General features: G+C 47.5%; 1 protein-coding gene across 1 annotated transcript in view; it reads right to left on the bottom strand.

Moving 5' to 3' along the window:
* Nucleotides 1-1,172: 1,172 nt before the first annotated feature.
* LOC149435151 (ubiquitin carboxyl-terminal hydrolase 5-like) overlaps nucleotides 1,173-16,378 on the bottom strand; it is a 38,901-nt gene continuing 23,695 nt past the window's right edge. Inside the window, exons 11-12 of the mRNA XM_089662972.1 lie at nucleotides 5,328-5,412; nucleotides 1,173-1,666 (exon numbers count right to left, since the gene is read on the bottom strand). Of these exons, the coding sequence (XP_089519098.1) occupies nucleotides 1,573-1,666; nucleotides 5,328-5,412 (179 nt within the window). The 3' untranslated portion in view covers nucleotides 1,173-1,572. The remainder of the gene's footprint in view (nucleotides 1,667-5,327; nucleotides 5,413-16,378) is intronic.

Here is a 16,378-nt window from a genome sequence, read left to right as displayed (position 1 = left end):
AACAGAGTGCAGAGGTCAGGGGCAGGAAACAGAGTGCAGAGGTCAGGGGCAGGAAACAGAGTGCAGAGGTCAGGGGCAGGAAACAGAGTGCAGAGGTCAGGGGCAGGAAACAGAGTGCAGAGGTCAGGGGCAGGAAACAGAGTGCAGAGGTCAGGGGCAGGTTACGCAGAGGTCAGGGGTAGGTTACGCAGAGGTCAGGGGTAGGTTACGCAGAGGTCAGGGGTAGGTTACGCAGAGGTCAGGGGTAGGTTACGCAGAGGTCAGGGGTAGGTTACGCAGAGGTCAGGGGTAGGTTACGCAGAGGTCAGGGGTAGGTTACGCAGAGGTCAGGGGTAGGTTACGCAGAGGTCAGGGGTAGGTTACGCAGAGGTCAGGGGTAGGTTACGCAGAGGTCAGGGGTAGGTTACGCAGAGGTCAGAAGTAACACAGAATGCAGGGGTCAGGAGGATGTAGCTCACAGTGCAGAGGTCAGGTCAATAGCATGCAATGCAGATTGCAGGAGTAAGTAGAAGGTGACAGTAGTAATGCTGGTCTATCCATCATACGTCTGATCTAAAGGGTTGCCAACCCCCCACTCTATAACAACCCAGTCAGTGGCAGTGCCAGGATTGCAAGGGTGCCATCACCCTTGGTCTAATTGGGCAGTTTCTTTTGCTGTAGCTCAGATGCATTGTGCAAAGCACAAAAGGATGATCAAAACAATGATATATATATGCTGTTCCATTGGCTGCTCTGAGCATTCTGTTCAACCCTAACTGCCATTTTTACATCAAAGTTGGTAAGCTGTGTTACCTTCTGGCTTCTTGTATCGTTCAGTGACATCACAGTACTTGCGTTTCCAGCTCCACCCACCCATCACTGCCAAAAGCTTTCAAAAGATGAAGTCCAGGACTGGCAGAGGCACACTCAGACACGAGGAGATGCTGTTGAAAGATCAGGCTGGACCGATACCTAAAAGTGAACCTTTGAAGACAGTTGTTGATAAAAGTGCAAGCTCCAGGGCTGATCCCCAAGGAGTTACAGTTGTGGGACAAGTTTTCAGGACAAGAGTTTATCAGAATTCACTTGCTGCATGCTTGTTCTCGTGAAGCAGAAAGGCCAGTTATGGCAGCTCCCTATTAAAAGACTCAGAAAAGATATAATGCAACAGATCCCGCAATTAAAGAGTATACTGGGGGGAAAAAAGAAACTTTATTCACACAGGTCAGATGTGGGAATACATAAACCAGCCTACTACAGTCAAGCGTCCTCTATACCCAATCAGATCACGCAGAGTCCTGCCCCTAGCGCATTTCCAGTCCAATAACCCCCAGTGCAGAAACGGTATGACTGCCTCGCAGTCGGACCCATTCACTGCCGTGGGTTTCGGGAAGAAGCGCAGTGATGGGACCGGAGGGTTCGGGAGATACCAAAAGCTCTTGTGAAAAGGACAAGAACATCTCGCTTTACTTAATCATGAATACAGCCTCCTCCAAGCCTTGCGGAAATGGGATACCCTCCATCCCACCCCCCTCCGCTCTCTAGGAGGGAGATCCAGGGGCATAAATATATATATGGCAGGGGGGAGGGGGATTAACTGTGGACGCGCTGGTAGAAGTAGATGTAGCCGAGGTCTTTCGGAGGCTTCTCAGACGCACAGACCTTTTGGTCGTTGTAGATCACCCACCTGGGGAAGAGAAGAGGACAGTCAGAATGGAAAATGCAACAAAGATCAGGAGTCAGTTAACCGTTTCAATACCGGGCAATTTTACCCCTTCCTGCCCAGGCCATTTTTCAGGTTTCAGCGCTCTCACACTTTGAATGACAATTGCACAGTCATACAACATTGTACCCAAACTAAAATTGTATCATTTTCTTCACAACTAGAGCTTTCTTTTGGTGGTATTTAATCACCGCTGGGGTTTTTATTTTTTGCAAAATTAACAAAAAAAGACCAAAAATTTTGAAAAAAACCCACATTTTTCTTTGTTTCTGTTATAAAAGTTTACAAATAAATAATTGTTCTTCATAAATTTAGGCCGAGATGTATTCTGCTACATGTCTTTGGTGAAAATAACCCAAATTAGGATGTATTTTGTAGTTTGTAGGAAAGTTATAGAGTTTACAAACTATGGTATAGATCTGAATATTGATCAATCCTGAAGTACTGACAGCCAATCTAATTTCTTGAGGTCCAAGAATGTCAGAACAGTACAGATATCCCCCAAATGTCAGGACAGTACAGATATCCCCCAAATGTCAGGACAGTACAGATATCCCCCAAATGTCAGGACGGTACAGATATCCCCCAAATGTCAGGACAGTACAGATATCCCCCAAATGTCAGAACGGTACAGATATCCCCCAAATGTCAGGACAGTACAGATATCCCCCAAATGTCAGGACAGTACAGATATCCCCCAAATGTCAGGACGGTACAGATATCCCTCAAATGTCAGGACGGTACAGATATCCCCCAAATGTCAGGACAGTACAGATATCCCCCAAATGTCAGGACAGTACAGATATCCCCCAAATGTCAGGACAGTACAGATATCCCCCAAATGTCAGAACAGTACAGATATCCCCAAATGACCCCTTTTTGCAGAGTAGACAGTCCGACGTACTTCATAAGAGGCATGGCGAGTTTTTTGAAGTTGTATTTTTATGTCATAATTTTTCGGAAAATGAAAAGATTAAAAAAATTATTTTCACTATTTTTTTTTTTACATACTGTCACCAGTGCAGTACAGCGTCATCATATAACTGGCATGGCGGTTAACAGGGACACTGACTGGTGACAGTATGAAAAAAATATATATATTTTTTTTTTTAAATTTTTTTATTATATTTAATTTTTTATTACATTTTTTTTAAGATTTTTTTTTCATATTTTACTATGACCAAAGTAGTACAATGTTACCATAGTAACACTGTACTACTTTGGGGAAGTGATCAGTATTTTTTTTTTTTTTTTTTTTTTTTTTTTACAAAATTTGCTTATAGCAAAGAATTACTTTGCTATAAGCAAGCATTTACCTGAATGACATCGATTCATTCAGCTTTTTTTTTTTTTTTTTGTGCTTAGCTGTGATTTGGTCACATGATGACATGTGCATGTGATTAGCTGTGAGCGTTCACAGCTAGGCACTAGTATACAATGGATGGCATCATGAATGAAGCCATCTATTGTATACAACTGTCATGTGACCTGCTGTGATTGGTCACAGCAGGTCACATGGTACCAGCAACGGGAGCCGGTACTCGGATCTGTCATCGGCCGTGTCCGAGGTGCACGGCCCGTGACAGATCCCGCTGCTGCGCCGCTCTGCATTACCGCAAATGGCGCATGTGCAGGAGCACGCCAAATGGCGTGCACCCGGAATGAAGAGGCACATCTGAAGCCGCCAAACGGCCATTGGCCAGGCGGCTAATGGTTAAAGGGTTTCTAAACCCACAGCAGTTATAAAATACATGATCCCAGTGGTGTGTAATCCTCCTTATCAACTGGACCAGCATTGTACTATTCTCATAGTAATAAGTAGATGTGCAGAGCACCCCACCCCCTTACATCAGATGTCAAGGACCCCACTAACAATCTGATGTTGGGCGGGGTGGTCAACATCAAAAGCCCCCCACCCTCTCGTACATCACAATGCACCCCCCTTACATTGCACTACTGCCGGGAAGATGCTAGGGGCAGAGCTGCAGGAGAGGTGCAAGGGCCACATGAAATGGCCTGGAGAACCGGATTCAGCCCGCAGGCCTTGTGTTTGACATTTTTTACAGGGCTCTGAGGAAGAGGCAAGTCCTTGAAACGCGTCAGCCTATTGGATGTCTACACTCCCTATTGCGGACTGTTACTCATCGCGGTGTTGATCCAGCTGTTCTTTTATGACGTGCCTTGACTTTATTGTTGTTTGTGAGTACAACACCTACTTTATTTCTTATTAAACATTTTTTATGGTATGCACTAGGCCTGTGCGCCCTCGGTTTGTCCTTTTCTCAATGAAATCAATCCCCTTTCTGTTTTCGATGTTGACTACTGCATGTCGTCACTGTCGGCTGCATTCCCGGCATGCGAGCAGCGCCAGAATCCTTCAGCGTACCTTGCAGGGAGTTCATTTTTGCAATTCCCGGACTGCTCCTACTTCCTCCAGGTGACTTGCGAGGCTACTTATTAACCACCTCCCGTCCGGCCGTTGTATATAAACAGCCAGAAGGTGGCAGTGCAGGGTGGCCATTTATAAATGGCCTCCCCGCCCCATGCTTGTGCACGCTCCCTGGGAGCGCGCAGCACCGCAATCTGGTGCCCGCTGTGTCCTCTGGACACAGTGGAACACCAATCGGCGTACGGGACCTCTGTGCGAGGTCCCGATCATGTGATCACTGATTGGCCAATCAGTGATCACATGCAGAGTAGTAAGCAAGATGTCACTTCTGACATCATTGCTTACTACGTGTGAAATCTGAGAATGATCACTGAGGTCACATGGTACAGGGCTATTCACAACAGCCTTGTACCATGTGACAAGCTGTGACCAATCACAGCTCACACAGTAGTTCTCAATGGCTGGAAGAATGCAGCCAGAGAGAAGGAGAAATTATTGCTTTTACAGCCTTTATGGGTGTAAAAGCAATCAGTGTAAAAAAAAAAAAAAAAATCTTCATCACCCCCCCACTAGTAGTACAGTGTCACCATGGTGACACTGTACTGCTATAGGGTGACGGTATGTTAAAAAAAAACCAAAAAAAAAAAAACCTGCAGGTACCCCCTTTCCTCTGCCGACACCTTGTCTCAGCAGTCGGCAGCAGAGAGAATAGAACTCCTCTGCCAAATCCTGCACCTCTCAGTGCAGCTGCAGCACCCCTTCATCTCTGCTCCCGTTCTCAGCATTCAGCAGACTCTGACTCCACTCCTCCTCTGGTCCTCCTCCAGACCCTGCACTTTCTGCTTTCCAGCTCTGCCCCCAAAGGGAATGCACAGTGATGTTAGGGAGGGTGGGGGATTCCTGACATCTGATGTAATGGGGGGGGGGGGGGGGGGTGCTCTGGACATCTAGTCTTATAGATACAACCGGCCCTTTGAGAGCAACCATAATGCTGATACAACCCACGATGACATGGAGTCTGACACCCCTGCTCTATGGCATTCCAGTGCAGCAAAGGCGCTGTTTTGCACTTGCAATGTTTGTGAAGGGATACAAACTGTGGAGATGTTCATGTTTTGCAGAGATGTACTGAATAGGTTACTTTTTCTTTGCCTGCACAAGGGTAAAAGCCCACAGAAAATAAATAAATTCCATTAGACATGACAATCAAAACAAGAAAAACCGAGAACATCTCACCTTCCCTCCTTTTTTATATGACACACATAGTGGCCGCACATGGTGGAAGTGCCCATGTGACTGATGAATGCAAATAGTTCATATCCTGCCAGAGATAAAAGAAAGAGAAAGAGAGAGGAAACAATGTTAATAAATTCAGCACTTATCTTATCCTATGCAGACTTCCCGTCTTCCATTCCAGCCCCTGAAGTTAGATATACACAACATAACCTAACTGGGAGCATTCAGTATATAGGTCCCTACCATGCTTGAATCACCCACTTCCTATGATTAAGGCCATTGGGTGAAACACTTTAGAAGGGCGGAGTCACGTGACACGGGGAGAGCGTGTCTGAATGAATATTCTGGTATCAAAAAAGCAAAGCAGAGCACAAGCTATGTTTTTGTATGCCTAGAGGGGAGAAGGTGGATCCCGGAGAACTAGTGCAACCGCTGCCAGCTGCTGCATGTGCTTGCCTGGAGCAATGTCATTTGTATACGTTCACAAGACCTAACATGTTGTTTATAGAGGATATACACTATATTGCCAAAAGTATTGGCCCCGCCCTCCAAATCATGTGATTCAGGTGTTCCAATCCCCTCCATGGACACAGGTGTATACAATCAAGCCCCTAGGCATGCAGACTGCTTCTACAAACATTGGTGAAAGAATGGGTCGCTCTCAGGAGCTCAGTGACTCCAAGCGTGGTCCCGTGATAGGTGGCCACCTGGGCAATAAGTCCATCCATGACATTTCCTGGCTACTAAACATTCCACGCTCAACTGTTAGTGGGATTATAACAAAGTGGCAGCAACTGGGAACAACAGCCACTCAGCCACCAAGTGGTAGGCCACGTCACATGACAGAGCGGGGTCAGCGCATGCTGAAGCGCACAGTGCGCAGAAGTCGCCAACTGTCTGCAGAGTCAATAGCTAAAGATCTCCAAACTTCATGCGGCCTTCAGATGAGCCCAACAACAGTGCGTAGAGAGCTTCATGGAATGGGTTTCCATGGCCGAGCAGCTGCTTCCAAGCCTTACATCACCAAGTGCAATGCAAAGCATTGGATGCTGTGGTGTAAAGCACGCTGCCACTGGACCCTAGAGCAGAGGAGGCGTGTTCTCTGGAGTGACCAATCACGCTCCTCTGTCTGGCAATCCAATGGATGTTGCAAAGCGACAAAGAAAACGAGAAGCGCACCAACCTAGCGCATTACCTCAGCTCCGATGAAGAAGGGATGCCCTTCGAAGCGCGTCAGCTGTACTGAGTATCTACCCCTATGATGGGATTCGCGCTGGCTCCTTATCTTTCAAGTCCCTCTGAGGACTCGCATGCCTGATTTTATTCGCGGCTTGTGAGTATCATTTTATAATTAATACATTTTGGTTACTGAGGTAATGCGCTAGGTTGGTGCGCTTCTCGTTTTCTTTGTCGCTTTGCAGTATTGGTCGGGCTTCCCAGCCTTGTTTGGAGCTGCACAAGTCTACATGCACTGGTGGTCGATTTTTCCAGTTCTGGTTCCATCCATCCGCCACCCACCTGGGTCCTAGAGCGCAGGAGAATTCCTTTCTAATCCAATGGACGTGTCTGAGTTTGGCGGTTGCCAGTGGAACAGTACTTGCCTGACTGCATTGTGCGAAGTGTAAAGTTTGGTGGAGGGAAGATTATGGTTTGGGGTTGTTTTTCAGGGGTTGGGCTTGGCCCCCTAGTTCCAGTGACGGGAACTCTTAAGGCGTCAGCATACCAAGACATTTTGGACAATTTCATGCTCCCAACTTTGAGGGAACAGTTTGGGGATGGCCCCTTCCTGTTCCAACATGACTGCGCACCAGTGCACAAAGCAAGGGCCATAAAGACATGGAGGAGCCAGTTTGGGGTGGAGGAACTTGACTGTCCTGCACAGAGTCCTGACCTCAACCCCATAGAACACCTTTGGAATGAATTAGAGCGGAGACTGTGAGCCAGGCCTCCTCCCCCGACATCAGTGCCTGACCTGCCAAATGTGCTTCTGGAAGAATGGTCCAACCTTCCCATAGACACAACACACTCCTGAGCACAGCCGAGGGCTCCTGGGTTCCATGAAAACGGGTACAGACCTGCATACCACCGCGGTGTTTTGGACTTCTGGGTTTCTCGTCCAGATAAGCTAGGCATTGCTCTGTCACTAGCGATGGGCAGTCTATAGCATTTCCACCCGCAATCAAGTGATTCCCGGCTTATTCAGTCAGCAAAGAATCAGTATTTTCTCAGCATTTTTCAGAGATTCTGTTGCTGGCAAGTTGTCACTGTGGATAGGACTGCCAGCGTGCCACGCTACATCCTACAGGCATTAAAGTGGAGCTCCACCCAAAAGGGGAAGTTCCGTTTTAAGGACTGCTCCCCCGCTCCCCATTAAGGATTGGCACCTTTGGGGGGTGGGGAAGGAGCAGGTACCCGAATTTGACTGGTACCCGCTCCCATTTCTGGTCTGATCGCCTAGGTGATCGGAAACGAAAGGTGTCCTCCCTCCCTCCCTGTAGTCTTTTGGGACACGTGACAGATCCCAGAAGACTACAGGACCATTCATGAAGCGCAGCACTTCTCGCGCATGCGCAGTGGGTACCCGGCTGTGAAGCCACAAGCTATCACAGCCGGGTGCCCACACTGAAGATGCCGGCCGCCTGGAATACAGGACGGCCGGTGAAACAGGCTGCGGGGGGGACACCACGGGACCGAGGGACAGGTAAGTGGCTGTTTTTTTTTAAAAGTCAGCAGCTACAGTTTTTTTTTTAGCTCCTGACTTTTATTTTTTGACAGGTAAGTGGAACTCCGCTTTAATTACTTCTAGTTATCAGGATGCAATATCCTTTTGCCTCCAGGAAAAATATTCATTTCAGTTTTGGAAAGTGTTAGGAAGTGATAGATCCTGTTCCAGGTTTTTACAGTGTGGAGATTTCTCCTCATTTATTGCACCGGTAGAACTGACAAGAAATCCCTATAACGAGGACACTGAGAGTAAGAAAACCTAAAGTTCACACCCTTCCAAAAGGGGGGACCCTCCCTTAAAAAGGCAACTCTCAGAAGGGCTTACTCCGCCACTTAACTGCAGCACGTACCATTATCTCCCGTAACTGGTGAAAATCGGGTACCCCCTCTCTGCATGCCTGGGCTTGTGAGATGGACTCCTTATGTCACTTACAGCAGATAGTCTCCTGGGAAAATGTCAAGTCAGAGGCCTATAATCTGACATGGACCGTGCGGACTTATTTCAGGTACTCCTCCAACTTTGCCTCCTATTTTAACAGACAGGTTCTCTGCGCATGGAAGTCCCAAGACCCAGACTTGTACTATGGTTTGGGACTTCGAGGGGGTGCCAGATTCCTTATGCTCTTCCTCCTTCCCTCTCTGCTACCATCTTTCCCACGCCATGTCCAGAACCTCATTTATTGAACCCTATGGGGGAGATTTACTAGAACTTAAAGCGGAGCTCCACCCAAAAGGGGAAGTTCCGCTTTAAGGACCGCTCCCTTGCTCCCCATTAAGGATTGGCACCTTTGGGGGACAGGGAGGAGCAGGTACCCGAATGTGACAGGTACCCGCTCCCACTTCTGGTGCGATCACCTAAGCCGGGTGTCGGCAACCCGCGGCTCCAGAGCCGCATGCGGCTCTTTTTCATCTTTGCTGCGGCTCCGGAGCACACTGCCCACCAGGTGACAGGCAATAGGGTTTCAGTGGTCGGCAAGCCGCGGATTGCAAGCCACATGCGGCTCTTCTGTGTGCCGGGCGCCCGCTCCCCTCACTCCTCTCGGGCGGCCGCCTCAAAAGTCAGGACTCTTTTAATCCGGCCCGCAGAGCGTGGAACATTGGCTGTCAGGATGTAGGCGGGGCAGCCAGGATGTAGGCGGGGCAGCGTGACAAACTCCTCTCCTCTCACAGTCCGCCCTGAAGACCGGAACGGCGTGGGAACACAGCGAGAGGAACGCGCGGAGCAAAGGTAAGTGAATTGAGACAATATGGGGAATGAATTACTATAGGGGGGATGAATTACTATAGGGGGATGAATTACTATAGGGGATGAATTACTATATGGGGGATGAATTACTATATGGGGGATGAATTACTATATGGGGGATGAATTACTATGGGGGATGAATTACTATATGGGGGATGAATTACTATAGGGGATGAATTACTATATGGGGGATGAATTACTATATGGGGGATGAATTACTATGGGGGATGAATTACTATAGGGGGGATGAATTACTATAGGGGGGATGAATTACTATATGGGGGATGAAGCTAACTGCACGATCCTGTATATAGCATTAAGGTAAGAAACAATATATGCAGTGTTGGATTTGTTTTAAATGTTGCAATGGTTTTGCGGCTCCCAGTCTTTTTTTTCCCTTCGGAAATGGGTCCAAGTGGCTCTTTATGTCTTAAAAGTTGCAGACCCCTGACCTAAGCGATCGGAAACAGAAGGTGTCCTCCCTCCCTTCCTGTAGTCTTTTGGAACACGTGACAGGTCCCAGAAGACTACAGGACCATTCATGAAGCGACGCACTGCTCGTGCATGCGCAGTTGGTACCCGGCTATGAAGCCGCAAGCTATCACAGCCGGGTACCCACACTGAAGATGCCGGCCTCCTGGAATCCAGGACGGCCAGTGAAACGGGCTGCGGGGGACACACACCACGGAACCGAGGGACAGGTAAGTGGCTGTTTTTTTAAAAGTCAGCAGCTACAGTTTTTGTAGCTGCTGACTTTTATTTTTTGACAGTGTGAGTGGAACTCCGCTTTAAGCACTCAGAATCTGGTGCAGCTGAGGATGGCAGACAATCAGCTTCTAGTTTCAGCTTGCTGGAAGCTGATTGGTCTCTATGCAGAGCTGCACCAGATTTTGCACTCTCCAGGTTTAGGAAAAAAAAAAAAAAAAAAAAACCCTTTGTGCCTTTACATACTAGTGGTGCACCAAAATGAAAATTCTGGCGCCAAAACCGAAAATTCAGGGTGCCGAAAGCAAAATGGACAGTTTTTAAAATGTAATATATTTTTAAAACGCAATTTTTTGGGAACAAAATACACAATATATACCTCAATTTTTTTTGTAAAATACAAAAGATGATGTTACGCTGAGTAAATAGATACCAAACATGTCATGCTTTAACATTTTGCACTGTCGTGAAATGGTGCCAAACTAAGTTACGTAAAAATCTCCAAAGGCGACACTTAAAACATTTCTACGAGCTACCAGTGTAACGTTACAGAGGAGGTCTAGTGCTAGAATTACTGCTCTTGCTCTGATGTTCGTGGCGATACCTCATGTGCGGTTTGAACGCGCTTTACATATGTGGGTGTGGTCTACGTATGTGTTCACCACTATGTGCAAGAACAGGGGCACTTAACTTTTTTTTTTAAAAGTTTTCTACACTGTCCCTTTTTAATCACTTTTACTCCTATCACAAGGAATGCATGCATCCCTTGTGATAGAAGTAAGTAGTGACAGGTCCTCTTCATAGAGAGATATGTAGTCAATAAGACGCCACATCTCTCCTCTACAATGCAAAGCATTAGATAAAAAAAAAAAGCATTCATCTCGTGCTTAAAAAAAAACAAAAAAAAACAAAAAAAACAAGGTGCCAGAACTGGAAGTGCTGTCGCTCTGGTCCTCCAAGGGCATAGAGATGAGTGCAGGATATCTTTCCTTCAATTATCTCTATGCCCAGTGTCAGGTTCATTCGGTGGTTTCTCAGGTACAGTTGTGCTCAAAAGTTTGCACACCCCTGGCAGAAATTGTGAAATTTTGGCATTGATAGTGAAAATATGACTGATAATGACAAAAAATGCTCTTTTATGGAAGGATGATGATCATATGAAGCCATTTATTATCAAATAGTTGTTTGGCTCCTTTCTAAATCATAATGATAACAGAAATGACCCAAATGGCCTGGATCAGAAGTATCCGCCCCCCCCGGATCAGAAGTATCCGCCCCCCCCGGATCAGAAGTATCCCCCCCCCCCCCGGATCAGAAATCTCCGCCCCCCCGGATCAGAAGTCTCCCCCCCCCCGGATCAGAAGTCTCCGCCCCCCGGATCAGAAGTCTCCGCCCCCCCGGATCAGAAGTCTCCGCCCCCCCGGATCAGAAGTATCCGCCCCCCCGGATCAGAAGTATCCGCCCCCCCGGATCAGAAGTATCTGCAACCCCGGATCAGAAGTATCCGCCCCCCCGGATCAGAAGTATCCGCCCCCCCGGATCAGAAGTATCCGCCCCCCCCCGGATCAGAAGTCTCCGCCCCCCCAGATCAGAAGTATCCGCCCCCCCCGATCAGAAGTATCCCCCCCCCCAGATCAGAAGTATCCCCCCCCTAGATCAGAAGTATCCCCCCCCTAGATCAGAAGTATCCCCCCCCCTAGATCAGAAGTATCCCCCCCCCCCCGGATCAGAAGTATCCCTCCCCTGGAATGTTCGGCCTTGGTACAGACACACAAGGTGACACACACGGGTTACAATGCCAATTAGAAGTTAATGTCCCCCATCTGTGGCTTTTTAAATTGCAATTAGTGTCAGTGTATAAATAGTCAATGCGTTTGTTAGCTCATACATGGAAGCACTGACTAGGCTAGATACTGAGTCATAGGGATCAAAAAAGAACTGTCAAAAGTCCTGCGTAACAAGGTAATGGAACTTTATAAAGATGGAAAAGGACATCAAAAGATGTCCAAAGCCTTGAATATCCACGTAAGAGCTAACAAACTAAATAAGAGAGCACTTTTTGGCATGATCAGTCATATTTTCAATATCAATGCCAAAATTTCACAATTTCTGCAAGGGTATGCAAACTTTTGAGCACAACTGTAAGGCTGAAAAGCACCGAGCGGTGGGTGGGCAACAGCAAGGGGCGGGGTTATTTTCTGCACCTGCATCGGTGCTTACTTTCATATCGGCCAAAGGCCGATAGGGGTGTTTTCGACCGAAACGTTTCAGCCACCAAAATTTCGGTGCATCCCTATTACATACAGCATCTGGTTGTACGGCTTATGGATTTCAATATGACATTTCTATATGGTTCTGTGATTGGTGGCCCATTTGGCTGCCTCCCAAAATATGCTTTGTTGATACTCCATCTTGCCCTGTAGGTCGCTGTTTGTTTTCCATGTGCTTTCTCTGCTTATTCAATGTTGTACTGGAATGTTCAGTATGTCCCACTCTGGTCTAGGCACCGCTCAGTGGTACAGAACAAAAACAGAGCGCACCAACCTTGCTAATTAGCTCAGTAGGCAATAAATACATTAATAAAGAGATATACTCACAAGAGTAGCAATATAAAGGGCATATAAATCCAAATAGGAAACACTGGGTTAGGAGACACGTGCAAATCCCATCAAGAGGGGAGAGATACCCTCAGGGCCAAGTTGACGCGTTTCGAAGGGGAGTCCCTTCTTCTTGAGAGCTCTGACAGTCTCTTACCCCTCTTGATGGGATTCGCACGTGTCTCAGTGTTTCGTATTTGGATGTTATATGTCTTTTATATTGCTACTCTTTTGAGTATATCTCTTTATTAATAAATGTATTTATTGCCAAGTGAGGTAATGCACAAGGTTGGTGCGCTCTGTTTTTGTTCTCTACCATAGTCCGTATCGAGCTTCCCCAGCCTCGTGCTAGACCCGTTGTCAGGAACCATCGTGACGCATGGGTCTACACATGCGTAGGTGTCTGCCGAGACGTATAGGTGGCAGGGCACTAGGACCCAGGCGCACCCGTCGTCTGGACAGTACTAGGCAGGCACTGGGACCCAGGCTACGCCTGTCAGGTGCAGGGCGGGCAATTTAAACTAGCCCTGCACAGACACTTGTTGTTGAATGGTCTTTGTATCCTGTTACCTGTGTGTGAGTACTTCTGATCTGGATTGTTTTGACCTTGTTGCCTTCTCCCGTCCTGACCCCTTGGCTTGCTTGACTCTGCTCCTGGATGTTTCCGTTTAGATCTGACCTCCTGGTATTGACCCTGCGTGTGACCCGACTATCCTTTGCCTACCGCTGTGTACCTTACCGATCCGCTAGTTACCAACCCGGCCTGCACGACTCTGATTTCGCTCATCCATCCACCCACCCCGCAGGGATCACTAGGCTCCCTTACATCAGACTCCTAGCTCTCTGGGGCCCCTGTCAGACTCCTCTACCCCTGTTGGAGATACCTGGTAGTTGTGACCTGGTACCGGAGCGCTCCAAGTCCATCCCCACCATCAGGGGCCCTGGTGAACAAGTGCTCCGGTGCTTAGACTCCACACTCTAGGGAGGCTCTACCAGGGGACTGATAGAGGTGCTGTCAGGCGGTCCGTTACACCTGTACAACCTTTGATCAATGTTGGATAAACTTTACAATTTCCAATCATATATCGTCCGATTGGCCATCTTCTGATCTGGGTCCCAGAGTGCAGGAGGTGTTGGATTTGTGTCTACTAGGCACTTCTCAGGACAGTTGTCACCAAGCAAAACTGAGGGTTCTAGCCAATATTGGGGGGCTGCCTTGCAGAGGCAGTGCTAGTTGCACATATGGAATAAATGTTTAAAATATCAGGCCATGTGTTCAGTCCCTCCCCAACATCTCATAGTTTTATCAGTCTGAAACAGGGAATAAAGTTTGGCCCCACAAAGCAACAGGACATTTTCATATTGCCACATCTAAGCTTTGTAGTCAATCAGCCTGAAAGGATAGAAGGGCTGACAAAGCTATTATCTTTTCCCTTCAGGCTGGAGGTCCTGCCATCATATAATGTTGATTAAATGTACAGGTGAAACTCGAAAAATTAGAATATGGTGCAAAAGTTCATTTATTTCAGTGCAGCAACTTAAAAGGTGAAACTAATATATGAGACTCATTACATGCAAAGCAAGATAGTTCAAGCCGTGATTTGTCATCATTGTGATGATTATGGCTTACAGCTCATGAAAACCCCAAATCCACAATCTCAGAAAATGAGAATATTGTGAAAAGGTGCATTATTCTCGGCTCAAAGTGTCCCACTCTAATCAGCGAATTAAGCCATAACACCTGCAAAGGGTTCCTGAGCCTTTAAATGGTCTCTCAGTCTGGTTCAGTAGGAATCACAATCATGGGAAAGACTGCTGACCTGACACCATCATTGACACCCTCCATAAGGAGGGAAAGCCTCAAAAGGTAATTGCAAAAGAAGTTGGATGTTCCCAATGTGCTGTATCAAAGCACATTAATAGAAAGTTGTGTGGAAGAAAAAGGTGCACAAGCAGCAGGAATGACCGCAACCTGGAGAGCACTGTCAGGAAAAGGCCATTCAAAAGTGTAGGGACTTTCACAAGGAGTGGACTGAGGCTGGAGTCAGTGCATCAAGAGCCACCACACACAAACGGATCCTGGACATGGGCTTCAAATTTCGTATTCCTCTTGTCAAGCCGCTCCTGAACAACAAACAACGCCAGAAGCGTCTTACCTGGGCTAAAGAAAAACAGACCTGGTCTGTTGCTCAGTGGTCCAAAGTCCTCTTTTCTGATGAGAGCAACTTTTGCATCTCATTTGGAAACCAAGGACCCAGAGTATGGAGGAAGAATGGAGAGGCCCAAGGACCCCGAGTATGGAGGAAGAATGGAGAGGCCCAAGGACCCCGAGTATGGAGGAAGAATGGAGAGGCCCAAGGACCCCGAGTATGGAGGAAGAATGGAGAGGCCCAAGGACCCCGAGTATGGAGGAAGAATGGAGAGGCCCAAGGACCCCGAGTATGGAGGAAGAATGGAGAGGCACACACTGCAAGATGCTTGAAGGCCAGTGTGAAGTTTCCACAGTCTGTGTTGATTTGGGGAGCCATGTCATCTGCTGGTGTTGGCCCACTGTGCTTCATTAAGTCCAGGGTCAACGCAGCCATCTACCAGGAGATTTTGGAGCACTTACTTCTGCAGATGAGCTTTATGGGTATGCCGACTTCATTTTCCAGCAGGACTTGGCACCGCCCACACTGCCAAAAGCACCAATACCTGGTTCAATGACCGTGGGATTACTGTGCTTGATTGGCCAGCAAACTAGCCTGACCTGAACCCCATATAGAATCTATGGGGCATTGCCAAGAGAAAGATGAGAGACATGAGACTGAACAATGCAGAAGACCTGAAGGCTGCTATTGAAGCATCCTGGTCTTCCATAACACCTCAGCAGTGCCACAGGCTGATAGCTTCCATGCCACGCCGCATTGAGGCAGTAATTGCTGCAAAAGGGGCCCAAACCAAGTACTGAGTACATATGCAGCTTCTACTTTTCAGAGGTCCGATATTGTTCTATGTACAATCCGTGTTTTATTGATTGCATGGAATATTCTCATTTTCTGAGATTGTGGATTTGGGGTTTTCATGAGCTGTAAGCCATAATCATCACAATGATGACAAATCACGGCTTGAACTATCTTGCTTTGCATGTAATGAGTCTCATATATTAATTTCACCTTTTAAGTTGCTGCACTGAAATAAATGAACTTTTGCACGATATTCTATTTTTTCGAGCTTCACCTTTATATTGTAAGGCGACCCAATACTCAACTGATAACAATTAGTAAACAATATTACTATATGGCACAGGTGGCCCTCCAGCTGCTGTCAAAACTACAAGTCCCATGAGGCACTGCAAGACTGACAGTTACAAGCATGACTCCCAAAGACAGAGGCATGATGGGACTTGTAGTTTCGCAACAGCTGGAAGGCCGCCAGTTTGAGACCTCTGCTATATGGGGTCAACAAAAAGGCTCTGCTGCTCCCTATTAACAGCTTCACGGCGGCCACACACAAATGTGCGGCCTCCTGGTGTCTGGGCTTAGACGCCGAGTGGACGCACATTTGTGTGCAATTAAGAAAAACATATGTGCTTAGAGTGCGCGCCCTGCACGCTCCCAGCACAAATGTCCGGTACTCACAGAAAGGTCCCGTTCTCCTCTTTCGATCGGGACCTTTCCCGATCATGTGACCGCCGTGACGGCGAATCACGGCGGTCACATGACCCTAAAACCCCGCCCCGCCTCCCGGCTTCTGAAACCCTTAAAGGGCTGTGAGGCGCTGGCGCCAAGGGGTTAAAC

The sequence above is a fragment of the Staurois parvus genome, unplaced genomic scaffold (assembly GCF_062004578.1).
Source record: "Staurois parvus isolate SC_StPar_1 unplaced genomic scaffold, SC_StPar_1.0 ptg001594l, whole genome shotgun sequence".
NCBI classification, from domain to species: Eukaryota; Metazoa; Chordata; class Amphibia; order Anura; family Ranidae; genus Staurois; species Staurois parvus.
The sequence above is the reverse complement of the archived record's forward strand: the minus strand, read 5'-3'. Positions and strand labels throughout refer to the sequence as shown.